Source organism: Symphalangus syndactylus, chromosome 16, assembly GCF_028878055.3.
Source record: "Symphalangus syndactylus isolate Jambi chromosome 16, NHGRI_mSymSyn1-v2.1_pri, whole genome shotgun sequence".
In the NCBI taxonomy this organism is placed as follows: domain Eukaryota; kingdom Metazoa; phylum Chordata; class Mammalia; order Primates; family Hylobatidae; genus Symphalangus; species Symphalangus syndactylus.
The window spans coordinates 28370473-28387022 of record NC_072438.2 but is presented as its reverse complement, the minus strand read 5'-3'; the positions used below and the strand labels follow the sequence as shown (position 1 = coordinate 28387022).

The 16550-nt window shown below is 37.2% G+C and overlaps 1 protein-coding gene across 5 annotated transcripts in view; it reads right to left on the bottom strand.

The window, feature by feature from the left end:
- The window catches only part of SLIT2 (slit guidance ligand 2), a 372325-nt gene that overhangs the window by 15330 nt on the left and 340445 nt on the right, over window positions 1-16550 (bottom strand). For all 5 annotated transcript variants that reach the window (XM_055246085.2, XM_055246088.2, XM_055246087.2 and 2 more), the window contains 4 exons: window positions 16350-16443; window positions 10072-10209; window positions 9252-9492; window positions 7546-7676 (listed from right to left, as the gene is read on the bottom strand). In XM_055246085.2, the coding sequence (XP_055102060.1) occupies window positions 7546-7676; window positions 9252-9492; window positions 10072-10209; window positions 16350-16443 (604 nt within the window). The remainder of the gene's footprint in view (window positions 1-7545; window positions 7677-9251; window positions 9493-10071; window positions 10210-16349; window positions 16444-16550) is intronic.

Genomic DNA, 16550 nt, shown 5'->3' with positions numbered 1-16550 from the left:
AACTCTCTTTCACCACTCCCTAGGGAACAATGTATTTTATGACTCAGAAAAACTACAAGCGAACCACTTAACTTTGAGCCTCTCCACTGGGAATTTGAATTGCATTTATTACTATTACTATGAGGTTTAGTTTTACTATGCTCACCTATTTCCTGAGATTTGTTTTCTTGAATTTATACACTGGAAATGGATACATGAAAACAAAGCAGTTCCCCAACTGTTTGTGGTCTGCTACAGAAAAATAATTCAGAAACTTGGGGCTTAAAAGGGGCTTTAAAATGTCTCTGATTTTCTTTCTCTACTTTGCTTACACACAACACATTAACAGTGATAAACATAATGTATTTTTGTAGTTTAATAAACAGACTGTTTTTCCTTATGTGTGCTTCAACTTCTTGCCTTAAAATTTTAAAGTATCTGGGCTGGGTGCGGTGACTCACGCCTGTAATTCCAGCACTTTGGGAGGCCAAGGCAGGTGGATCACGAGCTCAGGAGTTCAAGTCCAGCCTGGCCAAGATGGTGAAGCCCTGTCTCTAGTAAAAATACAAAAATTAGCTGGACATGGTGGCGCATGCCTATAATCCCAGCTACTCTGGAGGCTGAGACAGGAGAATCACTTGAACCCAGGAGGTGGACGTTGCAGTGAGCTGAGATTGCGCCACTGCCCTCTAGCCTGGGCGACAGAGCAAGACTCCATCTCAAAAAAAAAAAAAAAAAAAAAAAAAAAATTAAAGTGTCTGGTGCCATATTCTGCACTTTGGAATAGGAACTGGAAACCAAACAAATTCAACTGGTTATCTCATTTTGGTATCTCTGGGCTGATGATAACTTCATCTGTGAAGTGGGAGTGATACTAAAAAGTATTCTTGCCTATCTCTTAGTCAAAAGGAATGGGAAGCCAAATGAGATTAAAGATATCTATGTAGGCTGGGCGCAGTGGCTCACGCCTGTAATCCCAGCACTTTGGGAGGCCGAGGTGGGTGGATCACAAGGTCAGGAGATGGAGACCATCCTGGCTAACATGGTGAAACCCCATCTCTACTAAAAATACCAAAAAAAGCCGGGCATAGTGGTGGGCGCCTGTAGTCCTAGCTACTCAGGAGGCTGAGGCAGGAGGATGGCATGAACCCGGGAGGCAGAGCTTGCAGTGAGCCAACATCGCGCCACTGCACTCCAGCCTGGGCAACAGAGCAAGACTCTGTCTCCAAAACAACAACAACAACAAAAAGATATCTGTATATACCTATAAGAATTTTTCAAAAGAAAGCTTTAGAAAATAGTTTTTCAAGTAATATTTTAATCAGTACTTTTAAAACAGATCAATGTGAATAAAATTCACTAAACTAGAAAATCTTCTCTAAACTTGAACATACTGTACAGTGAGATGTCAGGCTATAAAATTCCCACTTGGATATTTATTCTTCAGTATCCGGATATCTGAGCAGGAAGAGTATCCATGAATCATCAGCATTACTCACTATCGTGAGACAACTCTGTGCCAAGCACGATGCTAGGTGCTTTACATTCATTCAGTTCTCATAACCAAACGTGAAAAGCAGATCTAATTGCATTTATTGAGATAAGGAAAATAAAGCACAAAGAAATGAAGCAATTTGCCCAAGGTTATAAGCCAGTAAACAGGGGGACCTTTCCATGTGACATATCAAGAATGGCTGAATAAACATCTTGAAAACAAGAATACCATATAGATTCTGTCTACTGTCTGTCTCTCTGATGAGACTGAGCTTCTCAGATACAGAGATAATCTTTGTTGAGTTTCTTTTGTATTTTTGTTGAAATGTAATCCTGTAAATTGCACAACCTAGAGTGTATGTAGCCAACCAAATGTAACAGTAGGTGACAGAAAGTCCCCTGAATTTGAGCAGGTGGCCTAAATATGAAAACCTGTACACTAGTAAGGTGGTTCATCTGATTTTCTTATTTTTAAACAGTAGCTAGCTGTGTTTCCAAAGAAACTGCCTGGTTTTGAAAATGACATTAATTTGAATCTAAAAAAAGAAGCTGGCCGGGCGCGGTGGCTCACGCTTGTAATCCCAGCACTTTGGGAGGCCGAGGCGGGCGGATCACGAGGTCAGGAGATCGAGACCACGGTGAAACCCCGTCTCTACTAAAAATATAAAAAAAATTAGCCGGGCGTGGTGGCGGGCGCCTGTAGTCCCAGCTACTTGGAGAGGCTGAGGCAGGAGAATGGCGAGAACCCAGGAGGCGGAGCTTGCAGTGAGCCGAGATCGCGCCACTGCACTCCAGCCTGGGTGACAGAGTGAGACTCCGTCTCAAAAAAAAAAAAAAAAAAAAAAAGAAGCATATATTTTTCAATAATAACTTTTGTTAAAAAAAAGTTTGTTTTTCTAGATGAAAAGAAACTCACTTTGAAAGACAGCAGATTATTAGCCTACTTGAGAATAAAAATTTAATACTCCAGCCCTGTCTGAGGACCTACTGCTTAAATTTAGGCTGCCATTCATTTTCCCATTCATTCATGGCACTATTACTGATATGGTTTGGCTGTGTCCCCACCCAAATCTCATCTTGAATTGTAGTTCCCATAATTCCCTGTGTTGTGGGAGGGACCCAGTGGGAGATAATTGAATTATGGGGGCAGTTTTCCCCATACTGTTATCATGGTAGCGAATGAGTCTCATGAGATGTGATGGTTTTATTGGAGTTTTCCCCTTTTGCTTGGTTCTCAATTCTCTCTTATCTGCCACCACGTAAGACATTCCTTTTGCCTTCCGCTATGATTGTGAGGCCTCCCTAGCTATGTGGAACCGCGAGTCAATTAACCCTCTTTTTCTTTATAAATTACCTAGTCTCGGGTATGTCTTTATCAGCAGTGTGAAAATGGACTAATACAATTACTAAGTCCCTCTTTAGGCTATTCTCTAAGTGCTGTAAAGATTAGGCCCGTGCGCCATATTCCAAATCCATTCCCTTGTTAGGCAGCTCATTTCATCTATGTTGCTGGTTACAGCCCTTTAGGCAGTAGGTTGTTGGCAAATGTTTAACAACTGGTACTGTTTAAAAAAAAAACAAACAAAATCCTGGATTTTTGGCTTTGCTGATTTTTGTGGTGGGAATACTCCCAACATGGCTGATTTTAATGTGAGCATCAAACATGATGTTGCAGCAGACAGTCAGCTTTCAAAGTACATATTCCTTTTACACAAGGGGTTCTCAAAGTGTAGTCCCTGGAGTACAAGATCTCCTGGAAACTTGTTAAAAATGTAAAATTTCGGGTCTAGCTAAGACCTACAGAATCAGAAACTAGGGGTGGTGCCCAACACCTGTATTTTAACATGTTTTTCAGGTGATTCCAATGCAGACTTTTGAAAACAACCATTCTACACTACTGCCTGTATGCTTGGTGCTGTTGACAGCAGGCATGTCTACAAGAAGCCATGATCTTCTATCCAGATGTAACAGATAAGATGAGAAAATGTGCATACTACTTTATTTCTACACTAAAAGAATAATTACTACATCTTGAGTTTTCTTAAACACAATTCAAGCTATAACTACTGTCTTTTAATTTTTAACATAGTTGGCTGTGTTTTCAAAGAGGCTGTCTGGTTTGGAAAATGACATTAATTTGAATTTAAAGAAAGAAGCACGTATTTTTCATAAACTTTTGTAAAAAATGTTTCCCCTTATCTAGATTAAAAGAAAATCTTTTTGAAGGGCAGCAAATTACCAGTCTAGAGATAATTTCATAAAATAATTGTCTTCATACTGATTTATGTGAAACAATAGTTGACATATAAAATAAATTTTAACCAAAAATACCCTATAGAAATAATAAGTGTATTATTACTTCCCCTCATTTTATCAGATTTCATTTTGCTAAAATAAAATCAATTTTCTTCAATGTGGAGAATTAACCAGGCAATTGAAATGATGCACCTGAGGTATAAAATTATTTCCAAGGGCAAGGCCCAATAATATATTAAATAATGCAAAATTTGGAAAACAATGTTTTACCAAAGTAAATTTTATATAAGATAGAATTATGGCAATAAAACTGAACTTAAGTGGAAACAAATCAAAATTTGAAAATGTACTTCACCCAGACAAAATATTTATTAGCAACTTATGGGACAGCTGATTACAACATTGTAACTGATATATTTTACTACAGGTATGGAGAAGTACTATCTTTCATCAAAGATTTTACATTGTAGTAAAGGCCTGGCCCAGGACAGAGGTTGCCTTGCTTGGCATTTTCTGGCATTTGAAAAAAGGCCAAAAAATTAGCCGTATCAGAGCTAAGAGTTGGGAAAAACTGCAAATTGAAGGTAAAGGAAAGGAGAGGATTAAGAGTAGATCCACCGCACCTGTCATGCCTTTCAATGAAAGAAGGAACGCAATGGGAACACAGGTTTGGGTGAAGCAAACGAAATACACTCATTGGACATCCTGAATTTGTGATACTAGTAGCCATCATTGTTTATGGTTTACCAAGCATCGTTGCAAATATTTTACATTTATCATGTCATACAATTCTTACCATAATCTCACAAAAAGGACACTATTATTTGTTATCCCCATTTGCCAGATGAGGCCCAGGGAGCTGAAGCAATCTGTCCAAGACACACAGTTAGTTGATAACAGAGCTGGACTTGAATCAAGCCAGACTATCTCTAGAGCAGCTGCTTTTTTCTATTATTTCAATTTTATTTTTGAATGGTAATGACATTGAAATGGCTCAAAAATCGAATGGATATAAAATGGTATTCATGCAGAAGTCTTGTTTCTATTTCTTCTTGTCTGTGTCTAGTTTTTCTTTGTGCAAATACATGAAAATGTAAGTGCTTATATTTATCTCCTTTGAAACTTGTTCTTCCTTACATTTCCTTCCTGTCTTCCTTCTTTTTTCTTCATTGCTTCCTTCCTTTCTTCCTTTTTTTCTTATATTATTAATTTTCTTAATGTAAAAATAATATTCTATATTTAATATGTTAATAAAATGTATTATACACATCTATATATCTGAATTCTTGGTAATTGTTGCCTCTTTTATTAAAAAATAAGGTCATAGCTTTTCTGGATTGGAAAATCAAGAAAATTTTTTTGGTCATAAGCCAAAAGGCAGTAATTAAATTAAAGCTGTATTTACTCTAGGCCTCACATTTTGTATCTCTATTAGATGATCCACCAGCAGAAACATGGGCTTGCAGCTCCTAATAAAGAATATGAGATGGACGGATCACGAGGTTGGAGATCGAGACCATCCTGGCTAATACGGTGAAACCCCGTCTCTACTAAAAATACAAAAAAGATTAGCCAGGCGTAGTGGTCGGCGCCTGTAGTCCCAGCTACTTGGGCGGCCGAGGCAAGAGAATGGCATGAACCCGGGAGGCGGAGCTTGCAGTGAGCCAAGATCGCGCCCCTGCACTCCAGCCTGGGTAACTGAGCGAGACTCCGTCTCCGAAAAAAAAAAAAAAAAAAAAAAGAATATGCAACATAATAGTCCTTTTATAAATGTCACAAGATACACTCCATCCTTTGTAAGGTGAAATGGCAATGAACATAAACTCAAACTCGTTATGATAGGTCCTTATTTGGATATAATCACTTGGGTTTCTACAAAGTATTTAGAAATATTTTGGCATATGTGATATGAATGCTAGCTTTAATAAGCCAAACCAAAAACCTTTACTATGGCTTCTGAGAGTTCTGTGCTGCACCATTACATAAAATAGATTAATTAATTAATTAAAAAAATGAACCACAAATTTCTGAAATCTTTTTATGGGCTGAAACACACTGAGGCTAGAAAATTTAAGGCCTTGTAATATCTAAAATCTTGGCACTAATTCATCACCATTTGGAGATAAAATAAGTATTGTATTCAACTTGGAAACCAACAATTATGTGTTTGTTTCCATGCTCCAAATATTCACAAGTGGTGGATATCAAATTCCATTCATGGCTACAAGTGGTATGTACTTTCCCAGAACTATTATGAAGCATCAAATAAGATGTGAAGACTTTTGAAGCACACTGATACATATGAGAATATCACTAACATGCAGGCCAGTGTCTCCACTTTACGTCATAATCAATCCCTATTCGTTTGTTGTTAAGTGTGTCTGACCTACAGATACGTTTTGTTCATTATATATAGTATTAAAAATGCATACTGATATCTAAAGGAGAGAAAATTTGTATTAAAAAAGCCCCAGATTTCTGCCTTTTTCCTGAAAAACCAAGAGTCTGGAAAAATCTAAGTCCATATTTTCTCCACAGAGAACTGAGTAGATGAAATCCTGTTTTGACAAATATTTACTATTGGTTCATTCCAGTCACAACCACTTCTTTTATATTGAAAACATCAAGGCTACTTATAATAAAATAAAACTTATGTAGAAATTTAGATCTTTTACAGAATAAAATAAAAAAATATGCAACATAACAGTCCTTTTATAAATGTCACAAGATACACTCCATCCTTTGTTAGGTGAAATGGCAATTATTTTCTTGCACTTGACCTGTTTAATCATTTATGTTACTTACCTGGAAAAACTGACTACTTAGGAGTTTGTGACCCCTTCTCTAAAGGGTGAATTTCTACATGTGAAAAAATTAACTAGCTAAATAGTCTGCAGGATGTTAGGGAATTGGTGTTGGGGTCCAACAGAGGGGTTCTGATAGTTTTATGCAACAAGGACTAAAAATTATACCCCACGAACACCACCCATTTCACATCTGCAGTTTATTATTAATATCATTAATCATTAGAAAACTTCCAAAATGGATGGTCAAGATTCCCTATGACAACATTGTATGAATCCATTTGCTTATTCTGTGTAAGTTCCAAATGAGCAGGGGCTTGTTCCTTAAAGCTCGGGACAGGTCTGGCACATAGTAAGTGCTCAGTAAACCTGTGAGGTATGAATGGCAACCTGAAGTTACTCACAGTGCTGGATATCTTCATTTGATTCTCTGAAGCTCCCTTCCAACTTTCTTTACCCAGCTCTGAGACCCCGGAAGCTTATGTGCAAGCTATATTACTAGATTCTATAGATTCCTTCTTTCCTGGCATGCAGTGTGGCCAGTGGGGAACACAGACAGGAGATTGTTGGGAGGAAAGAGAGTGAGGTTGTGTATTTCAAAAGCTGGTTGTTTCCTTGAGAGCTTACTGCAAACCTCTATTAAAGGCCTCGGCTTCTGGCAGGTAAGCCTCTCTACAAAGCCTTTACAGAGCATGAGTTTCCATAACTGCTCCCTCCTCTTGATCCGTCAGGCATATGGGTAGCAACACCTCCCTGCATCCCTTCTTTCCAGCCCCAGGTTACTGTACTATCCCAGTCACCTCTTTGTGCATAGCAGTCCCCTTATAAATCCCTCCTCACACTCTCCAATTTGAGCATGCCCTCTGTTCCTGCCAGGTTTCTCATTAATACCCTCATCCTAAGACCTGCTGGAGCCAACTTAGTCTCTCTCCTCTCCATAATAAAATAGAGGAGAAGCAGTTCTTCATTAAGCAATTTTTTTCACCTTTACCCATAACTGAGAGATCTTCACCTGTAAATGGCAGAAGCCGGGTGAGAGCCGGTGTCATAGCTGGCACGAACACGCCCCCGATAGAGTTCTACCGCGATATGGTCTTTGTCACCCTTATACAGGAGGATTCCGCTGTCTTCATCTGTGGCAATCTAGTAGAAAGTAACGCTGGCATTACTAGGATGTGTAGGCAACCAAATGTATTTCATCAGAAAGAGACTGCTAGGTGAGGTGAAGAGGTTTTACTATGGTTTATGTTTTCCTGATGGCTATGAGAAAACAACGCTGAAATTATTACTCGAAAGGTGACTTGTTCTTAAATTGCTTTGTTGCAAATAAATCCATAAAGAAACTTAAAAAGAACAATAAGAAATCCTCAAGTAAACATGTTGGATGTGCTTAGAACTTTCTTTGCTGGAGATTTTCACTAAACTGCTCCTTTTGCTCCTGTTATAAGCTTTGTTTATAGCATCTGTGAAAAATGACTACATTGTCAAAGATGGATTTTTATATCCCATATGAAAAAAAACAAATTCTTCACAGTTATGCCATGTGTAGGGGGAAATCTTTGTTTTTATCCTGCTCTTTGGCCCATTTTAGCTTTTAAAGGATTAATTAGCTAAGTTAAGACTTAAGCCCCAACATCACTGTGCAGTTCTCATAACAATTTGGTGGGGCAAACGCTGGAAGGTAGAGAATCATGCCTTCCAGGATTCTCTTCTTCCTGACTTCAAAAGGATCCTCTGTCCCTCACTAGAGTATCAGGGTAAACCGAAAAAGGGGTGGTGTCTACACGAAACTGGCTAAAGTCATTTGAATTAAAAATATATTAAGCGATTTTGCTTATCAGATAAAACAAATATGTAGACTTAATTTGCCCCTATATTTATTATCTTTAATCTAGTGCAGCTTCTTCCATAGGGATCTGAATGACTTGCTCAAAGGTACACAGTGAGTTGGTGGAAAGACTTAAAATCTGAGTTTGTTAATTTTATGTCAAGTCTTCAAAGTTCTGGGTGAAGAGTTAAAAGGTGCTGGTTGGCTGAGCGCGGTGGCTCACGCCTGTAATCCCAGCACTTTGGGAGGCTGAGGTGGGTAGATCACATGAGGTTAGGAGTTCAAGACCATCCTGGCCAACATGGTGAAACCCTATCTCTACTAAAATTAGCCAGACATGGTGGCACATGCCAGTTGTCCCAGCTACTCGGGAGGCTGAGGCAGGAGAATCGCTTGAGCCTGGGAGACGGAGGTTGTAGTGAGCTGAGATCGCGCCACTAAACTCCAGCTTGGGTGACAGAGCAAGACTGTGTCTCAAAAAAAAAAAAAAAAAAAAGGTGCTGGTGGTTGAATCCAGGTGTTCTTTCTCGCCTGCACCCTTCTTATCTGCAGATTTCCTAAGAAAAGCCTCCCCCACGCAGAGGCTGAACTGCAGAGCCATATAAAAGCAAATGAATAAAATGTTTTTCTCTGAGCACAAAACAAAGAGATATATTTTTTTTACTGTCTGCTTATCAAGTAATGAATACAAATATTTGCTTTTCATTTTGTCTTGAAAATACAAATGTTGAAGAGAAAAGTTACTAATGCTGTCCACACAAGGAGCATTTTCTGTTTTTAACTGTCTATTTAAGACATACTATCAATCATTCAGAAGCTACCACAAATGTATATTCTCTGAAGCTGAATTTTAAGATCAGATCATCTCTCCATAGAGAGAGATCTCTTACCTGAAGTGTTATGTTCGTCTGAGGCCGAACCTTGGCTGAAGGAATCTGAAGATAAGACTCTTTGTTTATAAAATTCACACTGACCAATTTTTCACACTTTTCTCCCTGATAGCCAGGCAAACACTGACATATTGGCTCATTTATTCTGACGATACACTGAGCTCCATTCTGACAATCAAAATTATCACAGGGGCTGGTACGAGGGAGGACCATGGGTGGAGAAAACTCACAGAACAAGCCACTGAAGAATAAGGAGAAAAAAAATAAGTTAGTACAATTTTACTTAATTGCCAATCTGAATTGAGAGCTGTATGACATAACTGTATATTATATATGTGCACTTCCTTGTTTTTCCAGTTTTCAAGTATTCTTAACTATTAAACAAAATCATCACTATGCTGTACAATAGATATTCCAAACTTACTCATCCTGTCTAAATGACACTTTGTACCCTTTGGCCAACATCTCCCCAAACACCATCCCTCTGTCCTCCTCCTTGGTAACCCTCATTCTACTCTTTGCTTCTGTAAGTTCTACTTTTTTTGTCTTAAAATTTTTTTATTTTAATTTTTGTGGGTACCTAGTAAGTGTATATATTTATGGGGTACATGAGGTATTTTGATACAGGCATGTAATGCATAATAATCACATCATGTTAAATGGGGTATCCATCCCCTCAAGTATTTATCCTTGTGTTACAAACAATCCAGTTATACTCTTTCAGTTATTTTAAAATGTACAATTACACTATTACTGACTATAGTCACCCTGTTGTGCTAGGTCTTATTGAACACTAGGTCTTATTCATTTCTGCTTTTACCTGTAACCTTCGGGGCATATGCACGTATAGCCATTCACTGCATCCGTGCAGTGGGCTCCGTTTTTACACTTGTTGTCTTGGCAGTCGTCAAAATCGATGTCGCAGTGTTCACCTACGTACCCTGGTGTGCAGTCACATCTGTTGGAACAAGCAGGTAATGGTTTCAAACCCAACTGAGACAAAATAAGTAAACAATGCATTTTATCTAGACACAATGGCACCATCTTTAAAATACTTATTTAGAATAGGCTCATAGAGCCCCCATATTAATGGATACCTAGAAAATCGAACTGTTCTGCAGTATATTCCATGTTCTATCACTGTGATCTACCATAGAAATAGTGATTTTATCCCCTTGATGATAGTGAACATCCACAGTCCAAATAAGAAAAGGATAATTGTAGCAGGGTCACTCCCTCTCTCACCCACTCTCCTCCCTCTTCCTTCCTTTCTCCACATTTTGTTTGCTTACAGTGCCCTATGTTTTCAGTTTGGCCTAATCCATTTGATCATTGAGATTATAAAAGTGCTATGTTGTAAAATTTACTGGGAATATTAAACATATTTTAAAAAGTGATTAACATTTTTAATTTTACAATAGAGACTAGATACATCAGATCAAGGTATTACTTTAAGAAAAGCAAATATATTAATATTAAATACCCTAATTCACAATGAATCCAGATACTCATTACAGAAGAACGGGACTGATATAATGGGTTGGGATAGAAGAACTGATAGAAAATTCACAGGGCCGATCCCACGGACAGTTTTCAGCCTGTTCACCATGGTGGTAAAGGGTCTTGGCTGCATTGATGGTGAAGAACCAGGAGTAATAATACAGCTGACATTCACTGAGCACTTCCTCTGGCCCTGCTCTAACCATGTGGCATCTATGCATTCACTGAATCCTCTCCACAGTCCTGTGACATTGGTGGTATCATTTCGCCCACTCTACAAGTGAGGAGACTAAGGAACAAAGAGGTGAAGTACTTTGCCCTCAAACACTCAACTTCTAAGTGTCACAGCCAGGAATCAAACTCAAGTAATCTGACAAGAAAGCTTGTATTTCTAACCACTGCACTATGCTGTTGAATAATTAATTCCACAGGCTCCCTTTAAACCTGTACTTCTCTAGTGCTGACCACTGGGATCTCTAGTTATGATACCAAGGATGCAGGACTTTATAGCTGCATGAAGAAAGGCAGTGTGGCACATCCAGCAGTTTTCAAACTGCATTGCGGACCTACAGGGGACCATAGAATCCCTACAGGTATGGCCATCAATGAGGAGGGGTCTTCTGGAAGCCTCCCTCTACCCTCCTCCTTTTCCTCAACACTCTCCTGTTGTGATTTATTAGGCTTACACATTGGCTTCCAAGAGTGTTTTTGATTGAGTTTAAGAGAGGGTTCACTGACTTTATATATTTATATATATATATATATATATATATATATATATATACACATATACATACACATACATACACATACATATATACATATATATATACATAACTGCAAAGCCTGAATTCTGCAGAGCTAGGTCATAGTTTTCTCATATATACACACACATATACACGTACATATATATACACATATATAGTGTATATATGTACATGTATACATATATAGGTACATGTGTATATACACATATGTGTGTATGTGTATGTGTATATATGAGTACATATATGTGTATATATGAGAAAACTATAACTTCTCATATATACTATATAACTTCTCATATATACATCTATACACACTTCATATATATATAACTTCATATATATATAACATATATATGTGCATATATGAGAAAACTATAACTTAGCTCTGCAGAATTCAGGCTTTGCAGAATTCAGGTTTTATGGAACTGCGTTTGTAGCCCAGCTTCATTCTTAATTGTACGTTATCAACTTTATTTTATTCCAGATTTATTGAGGTATAATTGAAAAATAAAATCTTTATATTTTAAAGATGTACATGGTGATGTTTTATACATACATACATTGTGAAATAATTACCACAGTCGAGCTAATTAACATATCCTTCACCTCCCATAGTTACCCTTTTCCTTTTGTGGTGAAAATATTTCAGATCTGCTCTCTGAGCAAATTTCAAGTATATTAGTATATATACTTGTATATATGCTATATATACACAGTATACATATATGTATATATACACACAGTATATATAGAGTATATATACTATATATGTATATACCATATATACTGTATATATAGTATAGTATATAGTAGAGTACATAGTATATATACTGTAGATATAGTATAGTATATAGTATGTAGTATATACACTGTATATATAGTATAGTATATAGTATATATACTGTATATATAGTATATTTGGTATATATACCGTATATATACTGTATATAGACTATATAGTATATATACATACTATATATACAGTATACATAGTGTATATACAGTATTAACTATAGTGACCATGCTGTGATATTAAGTCTCTAGAACTTAGTATTCATCTTGTAACTGAAAATTTGTGCCACTGACCAACATCTTCCCATTTTCCCCACCCCAATTCCTGGTAGCCACTCTTCTACTCTCTTTTTCTATAAGTTTGACTTTTTAAAATTCCACATATATAAGTGAGATCATCCGGTATTTGTCTTACTATGTCTGGCTTATTTCACTTAGCATAAAGTGTATATAATATTGACTAAATTACTTAATCTCTGTAAGTGTTCTTTTCCTCATCTTTAACATGTATATAATTCCACCTCACAGGTTTAAAGATCAAATGCAATTTAATTAATTAGTATAGTTTTTATATATAATGCATGCTCTATAAATGGCTGGTTTTTGAAATAATTCTCTATATACATCTTTATAATTCTATAAAAGCTTTTATGGTTTAGTCTGTATTAATTATCCACTTTTCTATTTCAAAGCTATTAGGATTTGAAGTAAGGATAATTAAAAACACCCAAGTGAATGTGGCATTACTGAATGCCTAAGGTTTTGTCTGAAAATGCAAAATCAGGATTTGAGAGTTGCTGGAGAGTGGATGAATTAAAACAAATGGGAGTATATAGCCTCTAAGAGTAGCAAACAGACTTTCAGCTCTGCATGTATGAATTAAGAAATAAAATGAACTCACTGCATAAGCATGCTTGCTTTGCAGCCAGTTGGTTTTAATGCTAAATCATAGCAAATCAAAGTAAACAATAAGTCTGAAGTTAAATGGACTCTAAGTGGCCATATACATTCTCAAAGAGATGGACAAGGCCCGAGAAGAGAACTTCCATCAATGTTAATGTGAGCAGAGCTGCTGAAGTGCCAAGCATTAAAAGAAAGAAGAAATGCTTTGAAACACTCTGAATTATTTATCTGAAAAAAGAAATCAAAGTGAAAGATAAGATAACCACACATCCAACATAGCGGCTGTCTAAGAGCTGTTTTATATTCTCTTCTCTCCAAATACTATTTTTCAAGACCATTAGAGCTTGGAGTTACATTATGTCCAACATTTTTGTCCTTCTTGTGCTCCTCAGACTGAGTTTCAAAACAGAAAGAAAAAATTTAAATAAGAATTCCTTAGTTTGTATTATCAATAAAACCTATCACATTCCTTCAACTCTATTATCTGACAAGGAGGGAGGAAGAAGCAAAGAATATAAAATATGCCGTTTAGAAGCCCGAAGCTGGCTATGTAAGATGCATGTTTGAAAATACTGCTTATGGCGCATCATAGTCTAAAAATATCTCAAAGCAATTTGGGAGATTTATGAGGTATATAATAAAGCAATAAAAGTAAAACCAGCTCTGTTAGCTTAGTAGTAAGAAAATGAAGTTGAAGTTAACATAGCATAACTTGTCTAAACAACATTTGTCAGTAGCGATTTTCTTTAGCAGCTTCACGTCATTTGATTTTTAAGTCTATTTTCTTTCCACAACTACCTTTCCCACAATGTGCAATCATTTATAAGTCGGGAGTAATAGCACACACACTGACTTAACCTGTTTTCTGCTAAACTACATACATACAGCTATGAAACGAGCTTACAAATTACGACGGAAAACAGTGGGTTTCCAAATCAGTTAGTCCATAATGCAGCCAAATGCACTTTTAAGAGTGTCTAATCTATTTGATAGTGAGAGGAGATATTTAATTAAGGATTAGTCTTTTTGCAGACAAACTCACTTTTTTTTAATGGTTTCAATTAAGTTTTACTAATATCTTATACTTACAATGCACAAAGTACTGTGAAATCTGTTCAGCAGATCAGCAGTTCTGGAAAACTTTCCTTACTAGCTAATTTCTCTAAGAAATGATATTTATTATGTAAGTGATGTGTTTTCAATTTGCCACATTAAATTGTGAGCGTATCATTGATATGAAGACTAAAAACAACTTACCTACAGTATTTGGTTGAATAAAATATAAAGTTTTATGTAAAGTAGAAATGGAATAACATTGGGTTTTTGCCTAGGGTTGTAAACTAAAATATAATGCAAAATAGAATCATATTTATTCTTTCCTTTTTCAAAAAAGACATTGTAGGGAATCAGCAGGTGCTACAACTCTACCTACATATTCTACATTTTTGGATTTTAAACCAAATTAAAGCAAAAGCACATTGTCAAAAGAAAGCTTGAGAATAAATATCTAATTTAGATTGATATTTGAAAAGCAGTAGGGAATGGCGATTCTGACCCCACTCTCCCACCCTACTTAAAATATCTGATGATCTGCTCGGTAAGTATAAATATCTTAGCGATCCAGCTAAAATCCCATCTTCTCTTATAAAATTCATCCTGACCTGTGTAATTGTTAATTCTCTGAATTCTATGGCAATTGAGCTTGGGTCATTTCACTAAGAAGATGAAATTAGTGAAGGTGAATAGCTATAAAGGACTACAAAATCATAAGATGGTATTATTACCATGTGCTCTGGCCATGGCAGGCACTCAATAAATATTGCTTGAAGGAGCAAATAATTCTGTTTGCTAGCTGTCTGATGAAAGCACAGCTCAACCCCTGCACCCGACTGTGTAATTCCTAAGAATCCAGCCTGTTTGCTATGCAATACCAACTGTAATGTTAATAAACTATAAAAATTCTTATAAGTAACATACAGTAGAAAAATCACCCAACTGGAAAGTATAAATCCTAGGTCTAGCTCTGCCAATAAATAATCTTAAGATCTCTGGACAGTCAACTAACCTCTCTGGGCCATGGTTTCCTCATGTTTAAATGAAGAATTTGGACTAGATGATCTCTAAACTACTGCCAGCTCTAAAAAGAGAAGTTGCTGTTGAAAGACCCTTAAAATATTTCAGGATGGTGGCAAAGAAATCACATAATTTGACAGCAAACATATTTCAGGAATATTGCTTTGAAGTTCTGTGTTCGCTTAAGGGAGTACACTTAGCAGGATTATAATGCTTTGTCACCCCATGCAAAAAATATTTAAGTTGGAAGAGACACTATCAATAATTACAGTGATCATCACAGGCATAGCCTGGGACTCCCTGGGGCAGCCTGAGATACATGGTCACTCTATCTTTCTCACCTTGGATAGTCCAATTATTGTTTCAGACTGTTAACATCTTCAATTACATTAAAGTCAAATTCTCTATTTTACCACAGACTTACCTTCAGACAATGAAGCACCTAGAAGATATTACAAATGTCACCGGATGGGCCTTCAAATAAATTTAAGTAAGCATTTTCAAAGGCTGCTCATTGCCATAGGTGACTTCACAAAAAAAAATCATGGATGAAAAGGAAACACTTTTTCATTTTTCTTTAGTGTACTAAACAAAAAGTCCGGGGCTGGGCGCGGTAGCTCACGCCTGTAATCCCAGCACTTTGGGAGGCCGAGGTGGGCAGATCATGAGGTCAGGAGATCGAGTCCATCCTGGCTAACAAGGTGAAACCCCATCTCTACTAAAAATACAAAAAATTAGCTTGGCATGGTAGTGGGCACCTGTAGTCCCAGCTACTTGGGAGGCTGAGGCAGGAGAATGGCGTGAACCCGGGAGGCGGAGGTTGCAGTGAGCCAAGATCGTGCCACTGCACTCCAACTGGGTGACAGGACGAGACTCCATCTCAAAAAAAAAAAAAAAAAAAAAGTCCATATTGTATATCGACATTTAAAAAATGTCACTGATACTAGTGAATAGGTCCCTTTAATCCAGAGCAGAGGTGTGAAGCTAAGGATGAAGGAGAAGGGCTCCTAAAATAACGGGTCCCCCACCCTGACTGTGAGCAAGAAGGTAGCTTTTGACTTACTTGAATCCCTTTGGAGTTAGGATGCACTTTGAGTCATGCTGGCAGGGGTTCAGGTCCTGGGCACAGAAGTCCAGCTTCTCCTCACACAACTCACCTGCAACAGGGCAAACAGTGTTAGCTCATAGAAAAAGGTTAACAGGCTTCCTGCCAGCAGACTGTGTCATTGTCATGGGTCTTAGAGGTTAGGGCAGCTTGTGATTT